Source organism: Leopardus geoffroyi, chromosome B3 (genome assembly GCF_018350155.1).
Source record: "Leopardus geoffroyi isolate Oge1 chromosome B3, O.geoffroyi_Oge1_pat1.0, whole genome shotgun sequence".
NCBI lineage: Eukaryota > Metazoa > Chordata > Mammalia > Carnivora > Felidae > Leopardus > Leopardus geoffroyi.
This window is the reverse complement of record NC_059337.1, coordinates 81871883-81897784: the sequence shown is the minus strand read 5'-3', so window position 1 is coordinate 81897784 and position 25902 is coordinate 81871883. Positions and strand designations below refer to the sequence as shown.

At 34.3% G+C, this 25902-nt stretch overlaps 1 protein-coding gene across 7 annotated transcripts in view; it reads right to left on the bottom strand.

Moving 5' to 3' along the window:
- ARHGAP5 (Rho GTPase activating protein 5) overlaps window positions 1-25902 on the bottom strand; it is an 81222-nt gene that overhangs the window by 10009 nt on the left and 45311 nt on the right. For 5 of the 7 annotated variants that reach the window (XM_045450645.1, XM_045450644.1, XM_045450643.1 and 2 more), the window contains exons 4-5: window positions 3047-3124; window positions 225-356 (exon numbers count right to left, since the gene is read on the bottom strand). In XM_045450645.1, the coding sequence (XP_045306601.1) occupies window positions 225-356; window positions 3047-3124 (210 nt within the window). Of the gene's footprint in view, window positions 1-224; window positions 357-3046; window positions 3125-5081; window positions 5110-22243; window positions 22327-25902 lie in introns of those variants that run through there. The other 2 variants (XR_006704922.1, XM_045450648.1) reach the window with 2 other exon arrangements.

Here is a 25902-nt window from a genome sequence, read left to right as displayed (position 1 = left end):
ACTGAGTCACCTGAGAGACCAGCTACAACTAAATATTTCTGGGGATCACTCCCCCGGATTCTGATTTTGTTTACTTGCAGGAAAATAACCTTTAAGAAAGAGTCTTATAAGCTGAATTTTTATTAGCTACACATTCTAGTGCATGGATGATTTTAACACAAAGCAATCAGTACATTAAACCCACCATCATCATCTCTCTCCAAAAACAGAGGCTTACAACTTACTTGCTGCTTCCAATAGCTCTGGATGAAGAGAATATGGAATTAATGGGTCTGGCAGATCTGCAAAGAAAGCTTTAAGAGCTCCAGCTACAGCATTTACTGTTACTTCCATTGATACGAGACTGATATTATGATCTACAAGACAAAAATTTAAATTTATAATTTATATAATAAAATTTTAATTAATTATAAGAGAGGTAAGCTAAATATAGGTACTTATAGATCCAAATGTATTAGAGTCTTCTCCTCAGCCGTGTTTCTTTACAGGCTGATTCACCCCTCCCCAAATGTGTTGTTTTTTTTTTTTTTAAGTTTATTTATTTTTTAGAGAGAGATAGAGAGCACATGGGGCAGGGGCAGAGAGAGAGAGAGAGAGAGAGAGAGAAGTGGGGAAGAGAATCCCAAACAGGCTCTGCACTACTAGTGCAGAGCCTGATGAGGGCTCCATCTCATGAACTGTGACATGACCTGAACCAAAATCAAGAGTCAGATGTTCAACCAACTGAGATGCTCAGGAGCCCCTCCTACTCTGTTTTAATAAGTTTGCCTACATAAGGAAAGAGAGAACCAAGCAGGAAGCATCTTCTACTACAGCAAATGTAAAAGGCTGTTAGGCTTATTAGTATGTTATAGAGCATTAGCATTCACTAATACCTACCTTTTAAAATATTTTGTTTACATAAGCTATTTTACAGGGGCACCTAGGTGGCTCAGTCAATTGGGTTACCAGGATTCCCTTTCTCTCTGCCCCTTCCCCACTCTCTCTCTTTCAAAACAAACTTTTAAAAAGGCCATAAAAAAACAAAGACAAAAGATAGGAATTAAGCATATAAATTTTAGTTTAAACCTTCTACTTATACTTGCTGAAATCAAGTGAGTTTACACCTTCTAGCTTACACTTGATTTTTTTGTATGGAATAGTTTCATTTCAACCCTTTCCAGTGAAGTTCTGACTTAAAAAACAAGAATGGAATATACTAAAGATGTATCACAAGGTTAATTTGCTTTTAAAAGAATTATTTTTTCTTTTTATAATTTTGATATTTATGATATCAAATTTTGATATTTGTGACAGAAAATGTAAAAACACAGATCAACAACAAGAAAAAAATTACCCCCATCACCTAGAAACAATCACTATTTACATTTTATTTATTCGGGCATGTTTCCTTTCATCCCTTTTTATTCATTAAAAAAAAAACTAGAAAAATCATAAATACATTTTTATACTGGATTTTGTTTTCAAGGCATTATCTAAGATGATTAAAATTTCACAAGCAAACGTTTAAAACCTTTTCTGTGTGTACCAGGTAACATTGTAACATAATTGAAAATTTGCAAGAACAGTACTAAGAATTCATACATCCTTAACCCATTAATAACCTTTTACCCTAAATGGTTATAATGACCACAAAATATTCCCCAAGATTTAACAATTTACATAATATTTTATTACTGAACATTTAGATTTTATTTAAAACCATTAAAGATGCTATGATAAACACTATCATATACTAAAGCTTATTTTCTTAGGCTACATTTTCTATAACAAGAGCTATCTGATGAATATTTGATATGGTGTGTGGCACAGAAAACTCTTCATTATCTCATTATTCATCCCAGTTCCTCTTATCACTCCTAGTCTAGATATGAAAAAGTTAGGGTTTAGAAAAATTAATTGCCCTAGGCACAGTAAGTGACAGAACGAGAAAACAAAACCATGAAGTATAATTCAAGAGGCCATAGTATTGACTATAACCTATTCCTTAATTACTGTAAGTGAAATTGCACAAATTTAAAATGAAGTCCTATATATAGAAAATACTTCCAAAGCTTTCACACCACTCAACAACTGACATTTTACCATTTTAACACACATAAATCTACACTATTTTACACAGGAATCTAGTATTCCACTTATAAAGAACGTGGATAGGTCCCCTCCTCTTTTTAAAAAAATTTGAGACAACACTGCTATAAATGCTCTTTCAAGTATATCTTGGTAAGCTTATACAAAGACTTCTGTAACATAAATATTTATAAGTGGAATTTCTGGAGCAAAGTATCTGAATTTTAATAGTTATACATGAACTACCTCTCAAAAGGTATCCACAACCAACAGTGTACAACATACCTGCTTCTCTACACTGTCAACAATCTTTTCACTCTGATAATAAATCAAAATCAACTCTTTTTATTTTAGTGTTTGTATCTACAAATCATAGAGACAGAGCATATTTTCATATACTCTTTGGTCTCTTTCTTCTGATGTGAACTGCTTATTCCATCCAAGATTATTCCACACCTCCCTCAAGTTTATAGTTTGTCTCCCGGTTTTGTTTACGTTTTATCCACTATCTCACAGAGAGATAGCAGTCCAGGTTATCATCCTATTTAGGATTTCTACATTTCATATCAAGTTTAGGCCTTGATACTCCAAGATTATAAAATATTCACTCATTTTTCTCCATAGTGCTTATAGTTTTTTTACATTTAAAACTTTGATTTCTTTTTCTTTTAATTCCTAATGGTTAGCTGGCCCTAAAGCATGGGAAAAAAATTAAACTGCACCTTTAAATAAGTATTATTTCTGACTTAGAAAGATGCTGATTTGTCCTAAGTCAATTGATTGCTTTTCTAATTCTGGTAACGGACTTATAGCTCTCCTATTCTTGACTGCGGTAAATATTCTATCACACATTTAAAATCCTGCTTCAAGACTCTTTCCTCCCCAAAATCCCACTTCCTTATAAAAATCAGTCTTCCCACCATGAAATTTCAGTAAGGAAAATAATTTAAAAATGATTGTATTTTATATACCTCACCTTGATCAAACTGCTTTTGAATATTGTCTTGATCAGTTTTGTTCCCACTAACACGGTAAAGTCCTTCAGTACATAATCCTATAAGAATAAAGAAATATATAAGCTTTTATACATACATACATATATACAACAGAATACACTCAACCTTAAACACATCTTAGTAACTTAGAAAAATATGGTGGTAAAATACTACTAAGAATTAAAAATTTTGGGGCATTTGTTTTGAAATTCTTAATGGACCACTTTTTCTCTTAAATCATTTAGGACATCCAGTTCCATGCAAAATGAAAAAACATGTTTCTTCCTATTTCTTCCACTAAGTATAGCTAAAATTCCTGAGCACAATATATAAAAAGCAAACATCAAGATTCTGAATGGTGGAGAGAAGATAGACTGTCTAATGACACTGGAATTTGCAGAACAAAATGATAGTGAGTTCTCTGGGGTTTCTTTTTGCCTCATATATACTGGACTGGACAACAGAGAAGCTTCAACCCAGAAATATCACATAGCACAGGCAAAAAAAGAGAAAGAAAAACTAACAGAAAACCAACCACAAGAAAAGCTTGCTCTCTCAAGTGGAAGGACTGTGAATAGTGTAGCCTTAGAAAGCAAAAACAAAACATTTTTTTTATTAGAACTGCCTTCCTCCAGCCGAAGACCATGAAACCCACTCCTCACACACAAGTGGTAACCCAGTAGGGAGATCAGAATTCCACTTCTTCTACCCAGCGGTAAAAATGGCATACACCCCCCCCCTTCCTCTTCCTGGGGTGTCAATAGGGGTGAATAGAGACCAGAATCTAGAGGTAAGAGGGAAATTACCCTCCCCACCATGGTAGTGTCAGTAGAGGCCCATGGAGACCAAGTAGGGCATCAGGGCTTTCATCCCCAACTGCTGGTGCAATCAGAAGAGGTTCACTAAAATAGAAGATCCAAAGTCTCATAGCATAATATCCAAAATGACCCGGATACAATAATAAAGCTAAAATTATTCATCATACCACAAACCAAGAAAATCTCCAACATGAAGGAGAAAAGATAATTAACAGATACCAATACAAAGGTGCCAGCTGTGGAATTAATTATCTGACAAGGATTTTAAAGCAGCTATCATAAAATATTTCAATGAACAATTATAAACACACTTGAAAAAATTGAAAGTTTCATAAAAAATCAGAAATATAGTAAGACCTAGAAACTTTAGAACTAAGGAAAAGAAACAGAATGGAGACGACAGAGCAGTGAACGAGTGACCTTGAAAATAAATCAATAGAAATTACAGAGACTAAACAACATAAAGAAATTTATACTGGAAAAGGAGGGGGGAAAAAGAATGAAAAAAGAAAGGCCTCAGGGAATTATGGACAATAAAAAAAGACCTAACATTTATGTCACTGGCCAAAAGTCTATACCTATTGTCTGTGCTCAACAGGAAGTTTCTTAAAGCAGTTCTAAAAAAGACTCAATTTCGTAAGGCATTATATATTCTTCTGATCACAGGAGTTACAAAAAAATAAAAACAAACCAAATCAATGAAAAAGTAGATTATCTCAAACTTATTCCTTGACCAATGTCACAGCTTCCATGGGACAATGTATTTTTAATTCCTTCTAATTTCTTACCTAGTTATTAGAATTATTTTAGTCTTTACAAAGAATACATAACAATATGAAAGAAGAATGAAGTATATCTCATGCAGGGAGGAAAATGTTAATATTCAGAAATTCATGAACATATAAAAGGAAGCAAAAATCCAATCTGACAAAGTTTCATGGGCTAATGTTGCTATATTAAAAAATTTTTAATGTTTATTATTTATTTTTGATAAAGAGACAGAGGGTGAGCAGGGGAGGGGCAGAGAGAGGGAGACAAAGAATCAGAAGCAGGCTCCAAGCTGTTGGCACAGCGGGTGACATGGAGCTCAAACTCAGGAACTGTTAAATCATGACCTGAGCCAAAGTCAGACACTTAAAACCGACTGTGCCACCCAGGCGCCCCTAATGTTATTTAAATGTTACAAGGTTTTACTGACATAGCCAACATGAATTCACCTGTGATTACTGAAAGAAACCAGACACAAAAGAATTTATTTATGTGATTCCATTTATATCAAGTTCTAAAAAAGGCAATACTTATCTATAAGTGGGGGCTGGGGGAAGTTAGACGAGTTACCTTGGGTGGTTTGGAAAAGCAATTGGAAAGAGACATAAAGGGTCATGAAAATGTTCTGTATCTTGACAGGTGTGTGCACTAAACAGGGGAATGAATTTGTCACATGTCAATCTAAGTGTACCCTTAAGTTTGGTGAACTTCACTCTATGTAATTGGACCTTAAAAATTTTTGAAAAATTGTGATAAATTATTGAACTCTACTTAGCAGGTTTCAAATCTAGAGTAGTATGTATACTTTTTGCATATTTCAGACTTGAGCAAATGAGTAAATATGTGAAGAATAAAAGGAGCATGGATTCTCACTGTTCAAGAAGGGAATTAATAACAAAAGGGGAACTAGAATTAAATGTACTGTATGGTGTTAGATTAAAATTGAAGGTAACAACATAAATTCATGGTTTTTAACAAACTCCTACAGAAATAAGTATAGATACATACATACATACATTTCTTAGCTTTCTTAGCTTTTTTTGCTGAGATGGTCCAGAAGTAGCCCCAATATTGGTTTCTAAATACCATTCTCTACCAAAACAAACCAGAGCAATTTGGAGAAAAGGTGGATTCCAAGGATGAATCAGGGAAAGTATAAGCCATGCCTGGTACATCTTGTGCCAGAAAGTTGAGGAAGTACTTAAAGAATTATAGAGATGTATCTTCAAAGGACATAGAATTCATGAAGGAGTCTAAGCTAGGATGATCTGAGTAACATTAATGCATTATAACTCATTGAATACAAGAACACATGAACTCATACCAATATAAATAAATAAAAAGTTACTAAATTAAAGTTTTAATTTCAATGAAGAAATATGGCAGACACCAACAAATAATCAAAATTATTGGGACAAACTGATACACTGTCTCAACAGGTATGACATACTTAAAAAGATACAACAACCTTGATGGTATTTCTAACAAAAATGCATAATTCAAATCTAATAATGAGGAAACATGATATTCAAATTGAGGGAGAAGAGTAGTTCATTTATATAGTGAAATGTCAACCAATAAACACAGGAGAAATTAGATTTAAAAAAATCAATGAAGTCTAAAACTAGTGGCTAAAAGTCTGAAGATAATCTCAAAAATTCTCTTTAATTAAAGGAGCTGAAAAAGGGTAGCCTGGGTGGCTCAGTCAATTAAGGCTCTGACTTAGGCTCAGGTCATGAACGTACCATTCACGAGTTCAAGCTCCACACTGGACTCTGCGCTGACAGCTCAGAGCCTGGAGCTGCTTCAGATTCTGCGTCTCCCTCTCTGCACCTCCCCCACTCGTGCTCATGTGTTCTCTCTCTCAAAAATAAATAAAAACATCTAAAAAATTAAATAAATAAATGGGCTGAAAAAGACATGATCACTAAATGCAATACACCTAAATTAAATTATATCCTGGACTGTTCCTCTCATGAAGGATTAAATAGCTCCAAATGTCATTAACTGAGGTTGACAATTCCTGACAGAGATAAGCATTTAGTACTACTTGCTTAGTGAAAATTTTAAGATACTTAATCATCTACACTAAAAATCTTGCCTTCCATTTACTAATAATTAAATGATATAAAAAAAAAAAAAAATGAAAAAACATCCCCAACTCAATTATCAAGACGTGAATTATCTAAGTTTTACTTGGACTTAAAATCACCCAAGGTATCTATCATGGGTCTCCAAGCAATAAATAAAGGCATTAGAAATATATTCCAATATTCTGAAACTATATATAAAAATGTAGAAATTGAAAATAACTTTAAGCCAAATCCTTTTTTTTTTTCTTTTATTAGAAAAGTAACTAACCCTTGTGCTGTACAAACTTATTGGTATCTGAAGTTCTAAAACGGTCCAAGCTCTATCTGAGCTGCTAATGAAGAAAATGAAAGAAGAGTTTCAAAGCTTGTTTCTGTACCTTCAGGATGAAATAATACTAAGTCACAAAATAGATTACAGTGTGTAAGAGAAAAAGTAAAATGTGTAAATAACACATAAATTAGACAAATGCGTCCATGTGGAAATGGCATCAGTAAAGAGATGGAAATGGGAATTTCAGGGCTTGTTTCCCTCAAAAAAGCAACTAAATGAGCTGTCAAAAAGTGTATCAATTTTTGCAGAAGGATGAAATCTAGTAAAAGAAAAAAAAAAAAAAAAAGAAAATCACAACCATTAGAAGGCTTGGTGAAGAAAGCAGCTTTTAATTATCCACCCACCATACCCTTATACTTCAGATTAGCAACAACCATGATGATGGCAGCCTGCACTCTGGGCAAAGGTTACAAGTGCCAGAGGAAGCAATACAGATCTTATTCTTAAGGAACTATGGTGACGGGTTTTGACCAGTCTCCTAGATGGAACAACACAAGGGCTTTTTACATGTTTCACTCAACTTGAAGTGTTCCCAGGGCTGAGGTGGCTTCACTGGCATGTAAAGGCACAAGTACTGGCTGCAGCAATGTGGAGACAGGAACAACAGGATCAGCAATGGGAGGGAAAGCCTATCATGGAAGATGTTGGCAAAAGGAGACAGTGGGGGATTACAGAGTTTAAAAGCTTCTACGTATATGGGGGGAATCAAGAAGCCCACATGCATGCCGAAAGCCGGATACATCCTCAGAAAATGCCTGAAAAGATCAGAAACTTTCACCTCTGGCTAACCACAAGCTCTGCTCAAGCTGGAAATGAAGGCTCAAGCAGAGTTATAAATGGCCTGGGTAAGTGTTAAAAGAGTAAGCGAACACAATGTGCAAAGACTTGGAAAGAATTTTTTTCCCAATGACTTCAGGCATTTAAACAAACTGTCAAAACACTAGCTAACCACTAAGCTAATGGAATACAGACTTCAGTGGCCACAAATGACAAAGAATACAGACTTTAAAATAGTAGTTTAGGAAAGTCTCCAAACAAGCAAACATAGCCAATAAACAGCAAAAAAAACCCTGGTAAGGGAGGGGAATCTGATATCCAGAGATAACACAAAATTCAAAACCCCTTATTTTCAACAACATATTAAAAGGCATAGAAAGAAACAAAACTGGTATGCTCAGAAACAATATGGTATGCTTAAGGAACAAAAAGAAATGAACAGACACTTTCTGTGAGGAAACCCAGTCTTTGTACTACACAAAGACTTTAAATCAACTCTTTAAAAAAATGCATGAACAGGGGCGCCTGGGTAGCGCAGTCGGTTAAGCGTCCGACTTCAGCCAGGTCACGATCTCGCAGTCCGTGAGTTCGAGCCCCGCGTCAGGCTCTGGGCTGATGGCTCAGAGCCTGGAGCCTGTTTCCGATTCTGTGTCTCCCTCTCTCTCTGCCCCTCCCCCGTTCATGCTCTGTCTCTCTCTGTCCCAAAAATAAATAAACGTTGAAAAAAAAAATTTAAAAAAAAAAAATGCATGAACAAAGAAGTGAAAGGAACCAGAGGGATGACAATAAAGTGAGTATCAATAAATACAAAGAAATTATAGTAAGAACTAAAGAGATTCTGGAACTGAAAAGTAGAGTAACAAAAATGAAAACTTCACTGGCAAGGTTTAAGAGCAGATTTTAGCAAGCAGAAGAAATAACCAGTGAACTTAAAGACTGGTTAACTGAGATTATCCAGTCTGGGAGCAAAAAGAGAAAAGAATGAAGAAAAATGAACAGAGCCTAAGACATTTCTGGGACACCATCAAGTTTACCAACACATGTGCAAGGGCTTTCCTAAATGGAAAGGAAAATATTTAAAGCAATAATGGCTAAAACTAAATATGGAAAAAAAAAAAAACCAACAACCCACAAATGCATACATCCAAGAATGTCAACAAATTGCAAGCAGGATGAACTCAAAAAGAGGTACACTAAAAAAAACAAGAGAAACTTAACCATATCCTAGGAATCCACATTAAGATTAACGCTTATTTCTCTTCAGAAACCAGAGGCCAGAAGGCAATAAGATGATATAAAGTCCTGAAAGTAACTATCAACCAAGAATTCTGGCAAAAAAAAATGAAGAAAAAAATTAAGACATTTTTAGGTAAACAGAAGTTGACAAAGTTTATCAAGAAATGCTAGAGTCCTCCAAGCTGAAATAATGCATCAGACACTAACCTGAAGTCACACCAAAAAAATAACTAAAATAAAAGTAGTTACAGATAATTTTTTTATAAACCAGTAGTATTGCAATTTTGATTTGTAGCATCTTTTTCTCTAGGATTAAAAAAATGCATGAAACAAGAATTATAAATCTATGTTAATGGGCAGACATGTATCTTAAAATACAATAGGAACAAAATAAAAATAAATTTTATGAAAATTTACAACTTCATCAGAAACATTTACCAAGCTCACAACTTGCATCAAAAACATTATGAAGAAAGACAACCTATAAAGTGGGATAACACATTTGCAAATCATTTGCATGATAAGGGTCTAATCCCCAGAATATACAGAGAACTCTCATAACCAAACAACAGAAAGACAACCCAATGTAAAAATTGGCAAAAGATACATCTTCAAAGATATACAAATGGCCAACAAGCACATGAAAAGATTCTCAACATTATTAGCCATTAGGGATATGTAAACCAAAATCACAAAGAGGTGTAACTTCATACACAGGAATGAAGGAATTACAGCTGTACTAAAAAAAAAAAAAAAAAAAGGAAAACAACAAGAGGTGGTAAGGATGTGGAGAAATGGAAACTCTCATATACTGGTGGCAGAAATATAAAATGGTACGGCCTATTCCTCAAAAAGTTAGACATACTCCTAGGCATATACTTTAAAAGAACTCAAAACAGGTATTCAAAGAAATACTTGTACACACATCTTCATAAAAATACTATTCACAAGAGACACAAAACAGAAGTAACCCAAAGAGCCATGAATGGATGAACAAAACGTGGAATATGAGGAATAATTGCATACTTAATGGGTACAGGATTTCCTTTAGAGTGATGAAATATTTTAGAACTAATTAGAGGTGAATGGTTACACAACACTGTGGATGTACTAAATGCTACTGAATTGTACTCTTCTCAAGTGGTTAAGTTATAGGTTATATGATTTTTACCTAAAAAAAAAAAAAAAAAAAAAAAAAAAACCCACCCTAAAAAGCTCCTGTGGGGAAAAAAATGAATAATTGGTAGGATATAAGCTTATTCAAGCTAGATGCTACACAATAAAAAATGTATTCTAATTGCTTGATAGAAATGTAAAAACCACAGAGGGAGGTAGATGGGTCAAAAGTAGTATTAAGGCAAAATCATATTTCAAGAAAACTGCAAAATGCAATATACATTTAGACAAAACAACACATATTCTACATTAATCAGTTATTTTATTTATTTATTAATGTTTACTTATTTTTGAAGGCGAGAGAGACAGAGTGTGAATGGGGGAGGGGCAGAGAGAGAGGGAGACAGAACCTGAAGCAGGCTCCAGGCTCTGAGCTGTCAGCACAGAGCCCAATACGGGGCTCGAACTCACAAACTGTGAGATAGTGACCTGAGCTGAAGTTGGATGCTTAACTGACTGAGCCACCCAGTTGCCCCTGGTTATTTTAAAAAATTAAATAATTTGATTATCTGGTAATGCTAAACCAACAAACTAGTCAATATAATATGCTATGTTGTACTCATAAGATTCTCTCTTCTGAGAATTTCGAATTGGAGACTAAAAGATATCTGGTTAGGTTTAAGATGTAATTAAAATTAAAACAAAAAATATAGGATGTGTAAATAGACAAGGTAAGTCTAAGAGAGAGAAAAGGACACAGAAAAACAGATGATACTATTACCTGAATTCTAGTCCACCGGGGTGGACTCTTGGCTTCCACAGATGAGTATGCTTTCAATTAAGCGTATTTTTTGCATTTAGTTTCTTGCAACCAAAATAATTTCAGATTTTAAAAGCAATTCTTAGGCTATGGAATTCAGTTGTTTTGATTTCTCCTAAAGGCTCAATATTTTTAAGTAGAAGAGACATCTGGGGGTAGGGATTGGAAGCAATAACAGTATACATGTGATTTTTTAAAAAAGATCTTTATATGGTAGTGACACTAGAGAACAGATGTAAGAAAAATACTAAGGGCAATGGTTAGCAATTAATGGCATATGAGTGGGCACAAAGGGTGAAAGAGGACTCAGATTAATGAAATGCCTTCGCCCATAAAACTGGGAAAAACAAACTGGCACTATCAGAAAAAAGGAAATTAAGAGAGGGAAGTGGCTTGGGGGAAAAATAACTAAATTTTAATAAAACCCAAGATATTACATCCAAATAGAAATGTTTAGTAGGCAGTCAGGAATACAGGAAAACACTGGGATGTGAGAAAAAGATCTGGGAGTTATTCTCTTAGACATGATGCCCCAAGCCTAAAACAAAATGTCTAACAGAGTATGCATAAATGAGATGAACACTAAAGGGACAGCTATATCTTCCTCAAATTAATGGTGTACTTCATAAATGCAGAAAAAATATGAACATGTGGACACCTACTATGATATGTTTTGATTTGAAACAGAATTTAATATCCCTTAATACAATGCCTACTATGTGCTATGTATTAGAATATGCATGTAACAGAAAAAATAAAATAAGACACAGTATATAATTCAACATGTCAGTTGAGTCTTAAAACAAATGCTGAGGTAATATGTCCATTAATCTCAAGCTGATTTTTTACATGTTAAAAACTTATAAATCCAAAGTATTTTAAGAAAATAAAACTGCAGACCAGTATCTCTCATGAAAATAGATGCAAAAATCCTCAACAAAGTATTAGCAAACTTAATCTAAAAATGTGTAAGAATTATACACTATGACCAAGTAGGGTTTATCCCACATATGCAAGGCAGGTTCAATATTAAAAAAATCAATGAATCAATTCATTAAATCATTAGACTAAAAAAGAAAAATCACACAATCATACCAATATGCACAAAAAGCATTTGATAAAAATCTAACACTCATTTATGATAAAAACTCTCAGTAAACCAAGAATAGACAATTTCCTTAATATGATAAAGCTGTAAAAAACCTACAGCTGAAATCATACTTAACAGTAAGAAACTAGAAACTCTGCCATTAAGATCAGGTACAGGGCAAGGATGTCTACTCTCACCATGCCCTTCAACATTATCCTAGAAATACTTGCCAAAGCAATAAAACAAGAAAAGGAAATCCAAAGCATAAAGACTGGGAAGAAATGACATGATTATCTATGTAAAAAACCAACAGGCAAAAAATCTGGAATTAATAGTGATTACAGCAAGATTGCAGAATACAAGGTTAATATATAAAAGTCAATTGTTCTCTTTATATATCAATGAACAAATGGAATTTGAAATTAAAAACATTATACCATTTACATTAGCACTCCCCAAAATTATATAAAAAAATCAACAAACATGGGTAAGATTTATATAAGGAAAACCACAAAACTCTGATGAATTAAACTCCAAGAACTAGGTTAAGTGGACAGATATCCTACATTCATAGATAGGAAGCCACAATACTGTCAACATGTCAGTTCTTCTCAACTTGACCTACAGACTCAATGCAATCCCAAATTCCCAGCAAATTATTTTATAAATACCAACAAACTGATTCTAAATTTTATATAAAGATTAAGTCAAAACTTAAAGCAAACACAATATTCAAGAGAAGAACAGAGTTGGAGGACTCACACTACCTGATTTTAAGACTTACTATAAAGCTACTTTAGTAAACAAGACAATGTATTATTATTGAGGAAAGCACACGCAAAAAGATCAAGGGAACAGAATAGAGAGCCTAGAAACAGAAATCTATTAAAAGTCAACTGATCTTTAACCAAGGAGCAAAGGCAATAAATACAACACAGTAAAGATAGTCTCTTCAACTAATGGTGCTACAAAAGTTACACATCTACATTAAAAAAACAAAAACCAAGCATCTAGACATAGACCTTACAACCTTGACAAAAATGAACTCAAAATGGATTACAAATGTAAAAAATTAAATGACTTAAATGTAAAACACAGAACTATAAAATGTCTAGAGGATAGCAGCAGAAAACCTAGATGACCTTGGTTATGGTGATGCTTTTAAAATACAATCGCTGAGGAAAATACTGATAAACTGGACTTTAATTTCTGTGCTGTGAAAGACAGTATATCTTGAGAATTAGAAGACAAGCCACAAAGTGGGAAAAAATATTTACAAAAGATACATCTGATAAAGGAGTATTATCCTAAATATACAGAGAACTCTCCAAACTCAGTAATAAGAAAACTCCATTACAAAACAAAGACCTTAAGAGACACCATGAAGAAGGATATGATGATGGCAAACAATGTATGAAGATAAGTTCCACAGAGTACATTACTAGAAAACTGCAAATTAAAATGAGATACCATTATATACCTATTAGATTCTAACACCACTGACAACCCCAATTGCTGGCAAGGATACAGAACAACAGGAAGTCTTATTCATTGTTGGTGAGAATGCAAAATTGCAGGCACTGTGGAAGAGTTTGGCATTTCTTACAAAACATATATCATACCATCCAACAATCACACTCCTTGTTATCCATCCAAAGGAGTTAAAAACTTAGGTCTACATGAAAATTTGCAGACAATGTTCATAGCATTTTTATTCATAACTGCTGGAAGTTGGAAGCAACTGAGATGTCCTTCAGTAGGTGTATGATAAACAAACTAGCACATTATTAAGTACCAAAAGAAATGTTATCAAGCCATGAAAAGACATGGAAGAATCTTAAAATGCATATTATTAACTCAAAGAGGCCAATATGGAAAGCCTACTTACTATATGATTCCAACTATATGATAGTGTAGAAAGGCAAAATGATGGAAGGCAATAAAAAGATCAGTTGTTGCCTACGGTAGAGTTAGGGATAGTGGGAGAGAGATGAAGAAGAGCACAGAGAATTTTTGTTCAAACCCATAGGATATACAAAACCAAGAGTGAACTCTAATGTACACCATGAACTTTAGGTGATTTTGATGTGTTAATGTAGATTTATCCTTGGTAAAAAAAATGTGCTTTTCTGGTGAGTAAAGGTGGTAATGTGCAGTGGGGGTGGGGTTCACATGTGGGAGCAGGAAATATATGGGAAATTTCTGTTGTAAACCTAAAATTCCTCTTTAAAAAAAAAATCTATGTATCAAGCTTATAAAGAAGAAGTAACATCAATGGAGTAAGAATCTTCTAGCAATGGTAAGTAACATTTTAGGCACAGGCTACTACAGGAATAATAAGGCTAAAGGCAGTATTTATTATTATTTTATTATTTACTATTTAATTATTATAACCTCAATCTACTGAATCACAACGTCACTATATTTCCTAGCCATTAAATCTTTAATATAGGAGAAAAAACAACAATAGTTTTCTAATCTTTCATTTTGTTACTTTCTTTACTATAATGATTAAACGTAGGAGTGCCTGGCTGGTTGAGTCGGTAGAGCATGCAACTCTAGATCTCAGGGCCGTGAGTTTGAACCCCATGTTGGGTGTAGAGATTACTTAAATCAAAAAAAATTTTAGTTCTGGCATCATTTTCATTCCATGTTCAACATAACTGACTAGAGGCCTTAATGTCAAAGGAAACAAGCTTTGAAGAGTGAAATGACTTTCTCAAGGTCACACATTAGACAAGTTACAGTAATTAGTTTGTCACATTCAATATATTATCTCCCCATTTATTTTATGTTACATACTTTCTACCATTAGGGGTTGCACATAGAAAACTTGTGTCTTAACATTTTTTCCTGAAAAAACAACAACAACCCAGAAATACAAGCATATAAACATGTATACATGAAAGGATAACTGCCAATAGTGAATGTTTGTGGAGACCTAATTCAGAACTATAGGATAACTGAACAAACTATGATTATCAAGATGTTAGAATATGACAGGTCATAAAAAGTAATTCCAGGGGCGCCTGGGTGGCGCAGTCGGTTAAGCGTCCGACTTCAGCCAGGTCACGATCTCGCGGTCCGTGAGTTCGAGCCCCGCGTCGGGCTCTGGGCTGATGGCTCAGAGCCTGGAGCCTATTTCCGATTCTGTGTCTCCCTCTCTCTCTGCCCCTCCCCCGTTCATGCTCTGTCTCTCTCTGTCCCAAAAATAAATAAATGTTGAAAAAAAAAATTAAAAAAAAAAAAAAAAAAAAAAAAAAAGCAATTCCAAAGACAACTATCTTATTGCATGGAATGATGTTGCTTGTGTACTAAAAACATTACAGGGGTGCTTGGGGGGGCTCAGTTGGTTAAGGATCTGACTTCGGCTCAGGTCATGATCTCACGGTTTGAGTTCCAGCCCCACGCTGGGCTCTGTGCTGACAGCTCAGAGCCTGGAGTCTGCTTCAGATTCTGTGTCTCCCTCTCCCCCTTTGCCCCTCCCCCACTCGTGCTCTGTCTCTCTCTTTCTCTCAAAAATAAACATTAAAAAAATATTACAAAACCTTGTTTAATTATCCCCTTTTGAAAAAGCTACAGTATGTTTAAAAGTGTATTATATATTGTAAAAATATGTACAAAAATAAAACTTATCTCATGATCATAAAATTACAAGTGTTTTTTTCAGGTTTTTTTGGACTTATTTGTACTTTTTTTCTGGTTATAATGAAAGAGATAATTCCTTTCCTTAACAATAAAAAACAACTCTGATTATCAAAAGTCACTTGTAAGCAGTAATTTTAAGTGGAGCTAGAATCCAATTGTGTGACCTCATATGCATTAATTAATTTCTCTGAGCCTGTTTCCACCTCTGTAAAACCTCTAGATACAGTAACTATACACACAACTCACAGAGGTATGAATATTAAATGAACAAGTTATTTTATAGAATACTAAAAATTTACTATACATATAAAGCATTTGAAATAGCTTTCACCTAAGAATAGTCTCCACAGAAAAACCAGAGAACATCTTGCACACTGTGTATCATCTTGATCATGTTATTATTACAATGCAAAACTCGTGTTTTCAGGATATTATAACTTAGTGGGGGGGTTCTGCATAATGCAAATTATTCAGTTGATACATATTTAAATTAAGAAATCTCACTGTAGCACAAATGCCTCCATTTTCTCATCTTTTGCACTTATCATGCATTCTTTGTATGGAAAAACAACAAACACTAATTGTAGCTTAGAAAATAAAGACTAAAATATTATTCATGTATAACTAATGTCACAAGGACAAATACTCAGTTATTATGAAAAAACTGTTTAAACATTAAGTAAGGACTTAATTATATGTACCACAGCCATGGGTTTTACGAGCTCAGGGTCCTTACATCAAGATTATTATCTAATGGCTATGGTATAAAAACCAACAACAACAAAGCATTACTCTAAGGCCCAATGACTAGCTACTTCAAGAAGACAAAGTTCCAGCTAACAGATAAAAACATATTCCAGAGCCATAAACCATAAAAAGTAGTATTAATATACCAGAAAATCTCAAGGATAAATGCCAATATTGAATGTTTGGAGACTCAAGGAGTTTCTGCTAGATACAACATACTAAAACTAAAGAAATTCTTTAAGGGACTACTAACTTATAATTCCTCCTTGCTAGATCAAAAATAAACAGGTCACACTTGAAGCATTAAATTCAGATGTCAATGATACCAACTTTTAGCATTTCTTCAACACTATTGAGATTAATAAAAGCCTAGACTTCCATTTTTAAAAAGTTTATTTATTTTTGAGAACATGCATGCACAAATGGGGGAGGGGAAAGAATCCCAAGCAGGCTCTATGCTGTCAGTGTGGAGCCCAATGCAGGGCTCCATCTTGATTTCACCAACAGAATGAGCCACCCAGGTGCCCTGAAAGCCTAGAATTTCAAAAGCAACATAAAAAGTCCTTTAGGAACTGAAATCATGGGTCTCCTAGAATGATGTGTTAGGAAGGATACATCAACCCTATGTAGCCAAAAAATGTTTTAAATTAAATCTGACCAGGCATTAAAATTTAGGAACAATCTATAAAAATAGGCTTAACGTCTTCAAAAAAGGTGTCATGAAAACACACACACAAGTCTAGGGAACTTCCTGACTTGATCTGAACTGAAAGAACAAAAAAGCTCTTAGGAGGTAATATCCTATTATATATACATATATACATATATATATATGCACATATACATATATATATATATACACACACACACACACACACATATATACACATATGTATATATGTATATATATGGGTATATATATATGTATGTATATAATATATGCACACACACACACACACGACCAAATATAATGGGATATATATATGTATATATAATATATGGGACAACAGAGGAAATTTTATCAATGTTAAATTTCCTGAAGGTGACACTTGTGGTTATGTGGGGAAAATGTCCTAGTTCTTGGGAGATACACACTAAAAGATTCATTAAGAGTGAAGTGTGATAATCTCTCATAACTTACTGAAATGATTTGACAAAAAAAAAAAAAAAAAGAAAGAAATGTGACAAAAATAAGTGTGAAAGGTGTATGAATGTTTAGCCATACTATCCTTGTAACATTTGTGAAGATCTAAATATGTTCCAAAGTATGAGGAAAAAAATGAAGACAAAATACTTATTTAAAAAAGAAATAATCCTTTAGGAGAACAAACTAAGGAATTGTAGGATTTCTTCAGATGTGCATTTATATACTTAAAGTGAAATACGTGGTTTATGTTTATCCATAGCCATAACCCACTTGCTGGTCCAAGACAGAGTAGGCAGGGGGTTAGTTTAACCAAGGTTGAGGTTTTGACAAGTGAGTAACATGGTGGGGGCTGAGGAAGTATGCAAGCAAATGAACTTAAAAATGGACTCAGAAATGTAGGCAAGTCGAAAGAGGAGAGAAGACATAGGGTAACAATATTTGTGAAAAAATGTTCAAGTGATGAAAAAATGGGAGTTCTTCCAAACAGCAAGTAGGAACACTGAAGTTTAAATAAAAAGGCTTTTAGTTAATACAGTTATATTCACCTCAGCAATAAAACAAAGACTCATACACTTCAATTATTTCACACATCACTGATGTGTGCAATAAAACACAATTTTCAGACCAATATTTAGAGAATCTCATTGGCTAACCAAAAGCACAACTAAGGCTAAGTCTGCCACGTTTTCCTGACTCACAGCAGATTTCTAAGCATTTCCTCCTCCCCCCTCCCCCTTTTTTTCTTTTTCATCTCCTCCTTTAAAATGGTATTTTAATGAAAACTTTCTCTGGTTTTGAAAGTGTGCTACCTTCAGAATCTGTTGAGGCATTCCTATTAGAGACTGGATTTTTCCTACATTTTATAGTTTTTGAATTTCCTGCTTTATCAGTGCACCTCCTCCTGCTGATAATCTTATTTTGCCTTTGCCATTTGCCAAGGATGTGGACAAATTTGAACTCTTGTGCATTGCTTGTGGAAATGTAAAATGGTGAATCCACTGTAGAAAATAATTTGACAGCTATGCAGAAAGATAAACAAAGAATTACCACAGGACTCAACATTCCACTCCTTGGTATGTACCCAACATAACTGAAACCAGGCACTCAAACAAATGTTTGTATATGGATATTTACAGCAGCAGTATTTACAAATGCTAACTGGTGGAACAAACTAAATGTCCACCAACTTATCAATGGATAAACGAAATGTGGTATATCCATACAATGAGAAATGCTACAACGTAAATGAACACTATGCAAAGTAACAGACGACAGACAAAAAGTCACATATTGGATCCCATTTGTATGAAATATTCAGAATAAGTCAATCCAAAGAGACAGAAAACAGGTAGGTGGGATGCCAGCCTGGGCCCAATTAAGAATAGGGAAAGGAGTAACTACTTAATGGGTATAGTTTCCTTTAGGGTGATAAAAATCTTTGAAACTAGATAAGGAGGTGGTTGCACAACACTGTACATGCACTACATGTCACTGAACTGTGTATTTTTACATGGTTAATTTTGTGTCATATGAATTTTACCTCAACAAAAATGTTTTAAAAAGTATCATTCTAAGTCGCCTGACTTTATATTCAATGTTAATAACGATGCTTCTTTATTAAAATTTTTCTTCTCTCTGGGGTTTTAGAGCTCCATTCTTTTGTACAGCTTATTTGTGCTGAACTTTTCTTCTTACTCTGTATGTTCACCATGAATTTCATAGCTTACACATAACTTACATTAATATCTATACAATGACAATTGCCAAAATCTTAAGATTAAACCATTTTCCAAAGATCCATAGCCACACAGCCAGTGGAGTCTTGGGGCCTTTAAATGGATTACCCAGAGGCACCTGAAGATTTAACATGTACATAATATGAATCCATTATCAAAATATCATTTCTACTCTTCATCCTACAATTTCTGTTTTCATTAATGGTACACCTACAGTTGCCCTACCTGCAATATGAGGGGCACTTTTGAGTTATCTTTCAAGCTCATTATCTATCAGGTTATCATACTAATCCCTGAGAGAAGTCTATCATTCCCTTTCTTTTTAATCTCTCTCCTCCACATACTTTTGTCTACTTTCAACTTACACTCATACTTCAAGGGTCATTCTCAACTAGACCTTAACACAACTTATACAGTACTATCAAAAAACTGTTATAGAAACATCTGATTCAACCATGAAGGACTTAACTACTATGCAAACTGCTCTACTTCAGCAAAGAACTAAATTGGAAAAATTACATAAAACAAGTTTTCATACATTGAGACACAGGCAGTTCAAAACAGTGATCTGTGGGGGAAAAAAACAGCTAATAAGTTAAACTGTCTGAATAATCCAACTTAGTGCCTGGAAAAAGCTTTTAGATAACATACAGAAAGGTAGAATCACAACAGAGCACAATGGTCTACCAGAGTTGAGAAGACAGGAAACGGGAGTTCAAAAAGGATGAGAAGGCCAAAATTTAAGGGGTAGAGTACCAAAAAAGAAGCTGAGATACACAGAGAAAGACCCTCAGATATGTGCAGAAAATCTTTGGTTGAATACTCCAAATGTAGGAAAGGAAATTTCCTGGGGATGGGGCAGAGAATAGTTCAAGTTCCATTCTCAGAAGACCTTTAATATACAGGATATAGGGTCAAGTTCTCACCTTATTGTAGATCTAAATAAACAATAGAATAAAAGCTGTTCTGGATTCACCAAAACAAACTTACATATATGAGCCTAGAAATTATCAAACTGATTCACAAATACTTAACACATGACAAAACAATTTAAACACTCTTTAAAAAGGACACCTAGAAAACTCACCACCCAATAACGTAAGATTCAAAATATCTGTTATCAAACCAAAACTACCAAGAATAGTTACTCATAATCAAGGAAAAAACCAACAGAAAAAAAAAATAGATCCAGAAATGAAATACGGAAGAGTAGTAAAACAAGGACCTAAAACAATTATTATAAATTAAAAACAAAAAACAAAACTTCTTTTAATGTTTATTTGAGAGACAGAGAGACAGAGTGCTAGCAGGGGAGGGGCAGAGAGAGATAAGGAAACACAGAACCCGAAGCAGGCTCCAGGCTCTGAGCTGTAAACATAGAACCCGACACAGGGCTCGAACTCACAAACTGTGAGATCATGACCTAAGCTGAAGTTGGGCACTTAACCCATTGAGACATCCAGGCATCCCTCAATTTTTTAAGTATACTCAAAGCTGTAAAAAAAACAAAAACAAAAAAAACCCCACCAACATGATGGGTAGAAAAATGACACACAGTAAAAACAGACTTAAATGGAACTTCTAGATTTGACTATACAGAAAAAAAATCAATAAACTAGAAGACAAAACAATAGATATACAGTCTAAATGAAACACAGAAAGAAAAAAAGGCTTAACAAAACAAACAGCTTTTAGTTAGCTGTGGGAAAATTTTAAAAGGTTTAACATACATGTAGTTGAGAGTCCAGAGCAGAAGTAGGGGGAGTAAGACAACAAAAAAAAGATATCTCAATAAACATTGGCCTAAAATTTTACAAATTTCAAAATTTCAAACCAAGAGGATCCAAGGAGGTCCAGAAACCTCAAGTAGAAGTATTTTCTTTTTTAAAAAAAGCACATGTTAAGGAACATTTTAAATAAAATTGTTTTTTAAAAAAAGAGAATAACCTTAAAAGCACCTGTGAGTTTTAGGAGAAAGGAGAACACATCACACACAGAGGAACACAGAAAAGAGTAACAGCAAACTATTAGATATCATGAAAAAGACAATGAACAGTCTTTAGAAAGATGAATGAAAAGAAAAAAAATCCATTAGCCTATAACTGTATACTTAGAAGAACAAAGTGGGAGGACTCAATATTTCTTGATTTCAATACTTACCTACAAAGCTACAGCAATGAAAATAGAGAGGTACCAGCATATATGGATAACCATATAGATGAGTGAACTATAAGGAGAAGCCCAGAAATATTCACATTTATGGTCAACTGATTTTCAAAAAGAATGACAAGGAAATCCAATCAATGGTGCTTGGATAATGGAGATCTGAGTGCAAAAGAATCAAGCTGGACCTTTTCTTTTACCAGACAAAAATAAACTCAAAATGAATCACAGACCTAAATGTAAGAGCACTAGCAAGTAAAATTCTTAGAATATACAGGAATAAAAATCTCTGTAATCTTGGACTGAGGAAAACCTTCTTAGACATCATACCATTAACAGTGACAAAATCATAAAAAATTGGGTTTCATCATGGGGCACCTGGGTGGCTCTGTCAGTTGAACATCTGACTTCAGTTTAGGCCATGATCTTGTGGTTTGAGTTCAAGTCCCTCCTAGGGCTCACACTGTCAGCGCAGAGTCTGCTTTGGATCTTCTGTCCCTCTCTCTGCCCCTCCCCCACCTGTGCTCTATCAAAAATAAACACTTTGTTTTTATTTTTAAATTTTATTTATTTGAGAGAAGAGAGGAGTGCAAGCAGGGGAAGTACAGAGAGAGAGAGAGAGAGAGAGAGAGAGAGAGAGGTGGACAGAGGATCCGATGCAGGCTCTGTGCTCACAGGAGAGAGCCCAATGAGGGGCTCAAACTCACAAACCAGGAGATAATGGCCTCAGCTGAAGTTGGATGCTCAAACGACAGAGCCACTGCAGGAGCCCTTAAACAAACATTAAAAAAAAAAAAAAAATTGGGCTTCATCAAAATTTTTGACTTTTGTGCTTCAAAAGATAACCATCAAGGAATGTGTTTTTGGGAAAATATTTTTTGCAACTCATACTTCAATGCAACTTGTATCCAGAATATATAAAGAGCCCTTAAAAGATAAACAATTCTATTTAAAAAGGGGCAAAAGATCTAAATAGATATTTCTCCAAAGAAGATATGCAAAGATATGAAAATAAACACTTGAAAATATGCATAACATCATTTGTCACCAGGGAAATGCAAATGAAAACCATATGAGATATCACTTCATATTCACTAGGGTGGTTATAATCAAAAAAGAGGAAAGTAAGTATTAGCAAAGATGTGGAGAAATTGGAACTCATATATTATTGGTGGGAATGTGAAATGATACAGCTAGTTTGTATGACAGTGGTAGTTTCTCAAAAAGTTAAACACAGACTTACCATATTATCTAGCAAATCCATGTCTAGATATATACTCACGTGAAAAACATGTCCACACAAAATTATAGAGGAATGTTCATAGCAGCAATATTCAGAAAGTATAAACAACCCAAATGTTCACCAATGGAAAATTATTGAGCAATAAAATTTAAGTATTACTGGATGTTATGATATGGATGAGCCTTGAAAATATTATATTAAAAGAAGCCAGTCACAAAAAGACCAGTACAGTTAAATCAATAAAAGACAGAAAGTTAAGGGTGGGTGGGTATGGGCAATAGGAAGTGATGGCTTAATAGGTATGTGGCTCTTTTTTAGGGTAATGAAAATGCTCTAAAATGGGTTGCACTGATAGTTGCATAATTCTGTGTACTAAAACACCAATGAATTGTACATTTTATTTATGTAGGTATGTATGTATGTATTTAAAACGGTAAATGGCTGCATTGAAATGTTGGAGATCACTTTTTTTATTAATTCTTTAAATACTTACTTTTGAGAGAGAGAGCGCAAGCACGCGTGCACTTGTGTGAGTGGGAGAGGGGCAGAAATAGGGGAGACACAGAATCTGAAGCAGGCTCCAGGCTCTGAGCTGTCAGCACAGAGCCCAATGTGGGGCTGGAACTCATGAACCGTGAGATCATGACCTGAGCAGAAGTCGGATGCTTAACCAACTGAGCCACTCAGGCACCCCTGGACTGTACGTTTTAAATGGGTGAACTATAGAATATATGAATATTTCAGTAAAGCTGTTAAATAAAAAGATTTATACTGTAATATTTTCTTTCTTTTGAAAGAAAATATCTTTTAAAAATAACAATTATTATCTCTTCAAAGCAAAAATTATAAATATATACTGTGATGTTTAAAACATACTGTAGAATTATAGAGCAATGGAACAAAATAGAAAATCCAGAAATAAACCAATCATATGGTCAGTTAATCTTCAACAAAGGAGGAAAGAATATGCAATAGGAAAAATAGTCTCTTCAACCAATGGAGCTGGAAAAACTGATCAGCTATATGCAGAAGAATGAAACTGGACCACTTTCTCATACCACGCACAAAAATAAACTTGAAAGGGATTAAACATCTAAATGTGAGACCTGAAGCCATAAAAATTCTGGAAGAGAGCACAGGCAATAATAACATCTCTGACATCAGCTATAGCAACACTTTTCTAGATATGTCTCCTGCGGCAAGAAAAATAAGAGCAAAAATTGGGATTTCATCAAAATAAAAAGCTTCTAGACAGCAAAGGAAACAGTCAATAAAACTAAAAGGCAACCTACAGAATGGGAGCAGAAATTTGCAAATGACATATCCAATAAAGGCTTAGTATCTAAAATATATGAAGAACTTATACAACTCAACACCCCAAAATACCAAATAATCCATTTAAAAAATGGGCAGAAGAAATGAACAGACATTTATTTCTCCAAAGACATACAGATGGCCAACACACACATGAAAAGAAGTTCATCATCGCTTACCATCAGGGAAATGCAAATCAAAACTATAATGAGGTATCACTTCACACCTGTGAGAATGGCTAAAATCAGTAACACAAGAAACAACAAGTGTTGGGGAGTATGCAGAGAAAAAGGAACCCTTTGTGCATTGTTGGTGGGAATGCAAAGTGATCCAGCCACTCTAGAAAACAGTATGGAGGCTCCTTGAAAAGTTAAAAATATAACTACCCTATAATCTAGCAATCGCACTACCAGGTACTTAACCCAAGAAATACAAAAACACAAATTCAAAGGAATATATATACTCCTATGTTTATTGCAGCATTATCTACAACAGCAAAATTATGGAAGCAGTGCAAGTCTCCAGTGACAGATGAATGGATAAAGAAGTGGTATATATATACAATTGAATATTAAGTCATAATGAAACCTTGCCATTTGTAATGCATGAATGGAGCTAGAGAGTAAAATCCTAGGCAAAATAAGTCCGAGAAAGACAAATTCCATGATTTCACTCATAGGTGGAACTTAAGAAAGAAAACAAACAAGCAAAGGAAAAAAAGAGAGAGAGATAAACCAAGAAACACACTCTCTCTTTGAAGCTTGCTCATTCATTCATTCATTCATTCATTTAAAGAGAGAGAGAGAGAGCAGAAGCAGGGGAAGAGCAGAGCGAGGGAGAATCCCAAGCAGGCTCTGCACCATCAGCAGAGCCTGACCTGGGGCTCAAACTCACAAAAACTGGGAGATCAAGACCTGAGCCAAAATCAAGAGTTGGACACAACCAACTGAGCCACCCAAATGCCCCAAAACAAGCTCTTCACTATTGAAAACAAATTGATGGTTACCAGAGGGGAAGTAGGTAGGGGGATGGGTGAAATAAGTGATGGGGATTAAGTAGTGCACTTGTCATGAAGAGCATGGGGTGATTTCTGGAATGGCTCAATCACTATATTGTATACCTGAAACTAATATAACACTGCATGTTAACTATACTGGAATTTAAAAAAAAGAATAAAAGAAAAAAATATATAATTAAAATGTGTAACAAAAGAAAAAGGGATCAGAAGGTTAAATATACTGTTACAAGGTTCTTAAATTATAAATGATAGTGGTGTAATATTTGGTAATGAACTGTGTTTAAAGATACATATTTCAAATACTAGTACATCACTAATATAAAGATACAAATAGGCTAAAAGGATGGAAAAGATACACTACACAAACATTACTCAAGGAAAATACCATTGGCTATATTAATATTACACAAAGTAGACTTCATAAGTATTATGAAGCATAAAGAGAGTGCTTTATAATAATAACAGCTCAGTTCATAAAGAAGACATAATCCTAACTAAAATTTCAAAACACATGAAGCAAAACCTAAGAGAACTGAAAGGAGAAAGACCTATATAATCACAACTACAGATTTCATTAGTATTCTTTAAGTAATTAAAAAAAAACAAGTCAACAACAACAAAAACATCACTAAGGATATATAAGACTTGACCGGTACTCTCAAAGAATGTGACCTCTTAACTTGCATTTACAGAACCCTTCACCTGAAATCTTAATGAACATTCTACTCAAGGTCCCACCATACACAGATTATATTCTGGGTTATAAAGCAAT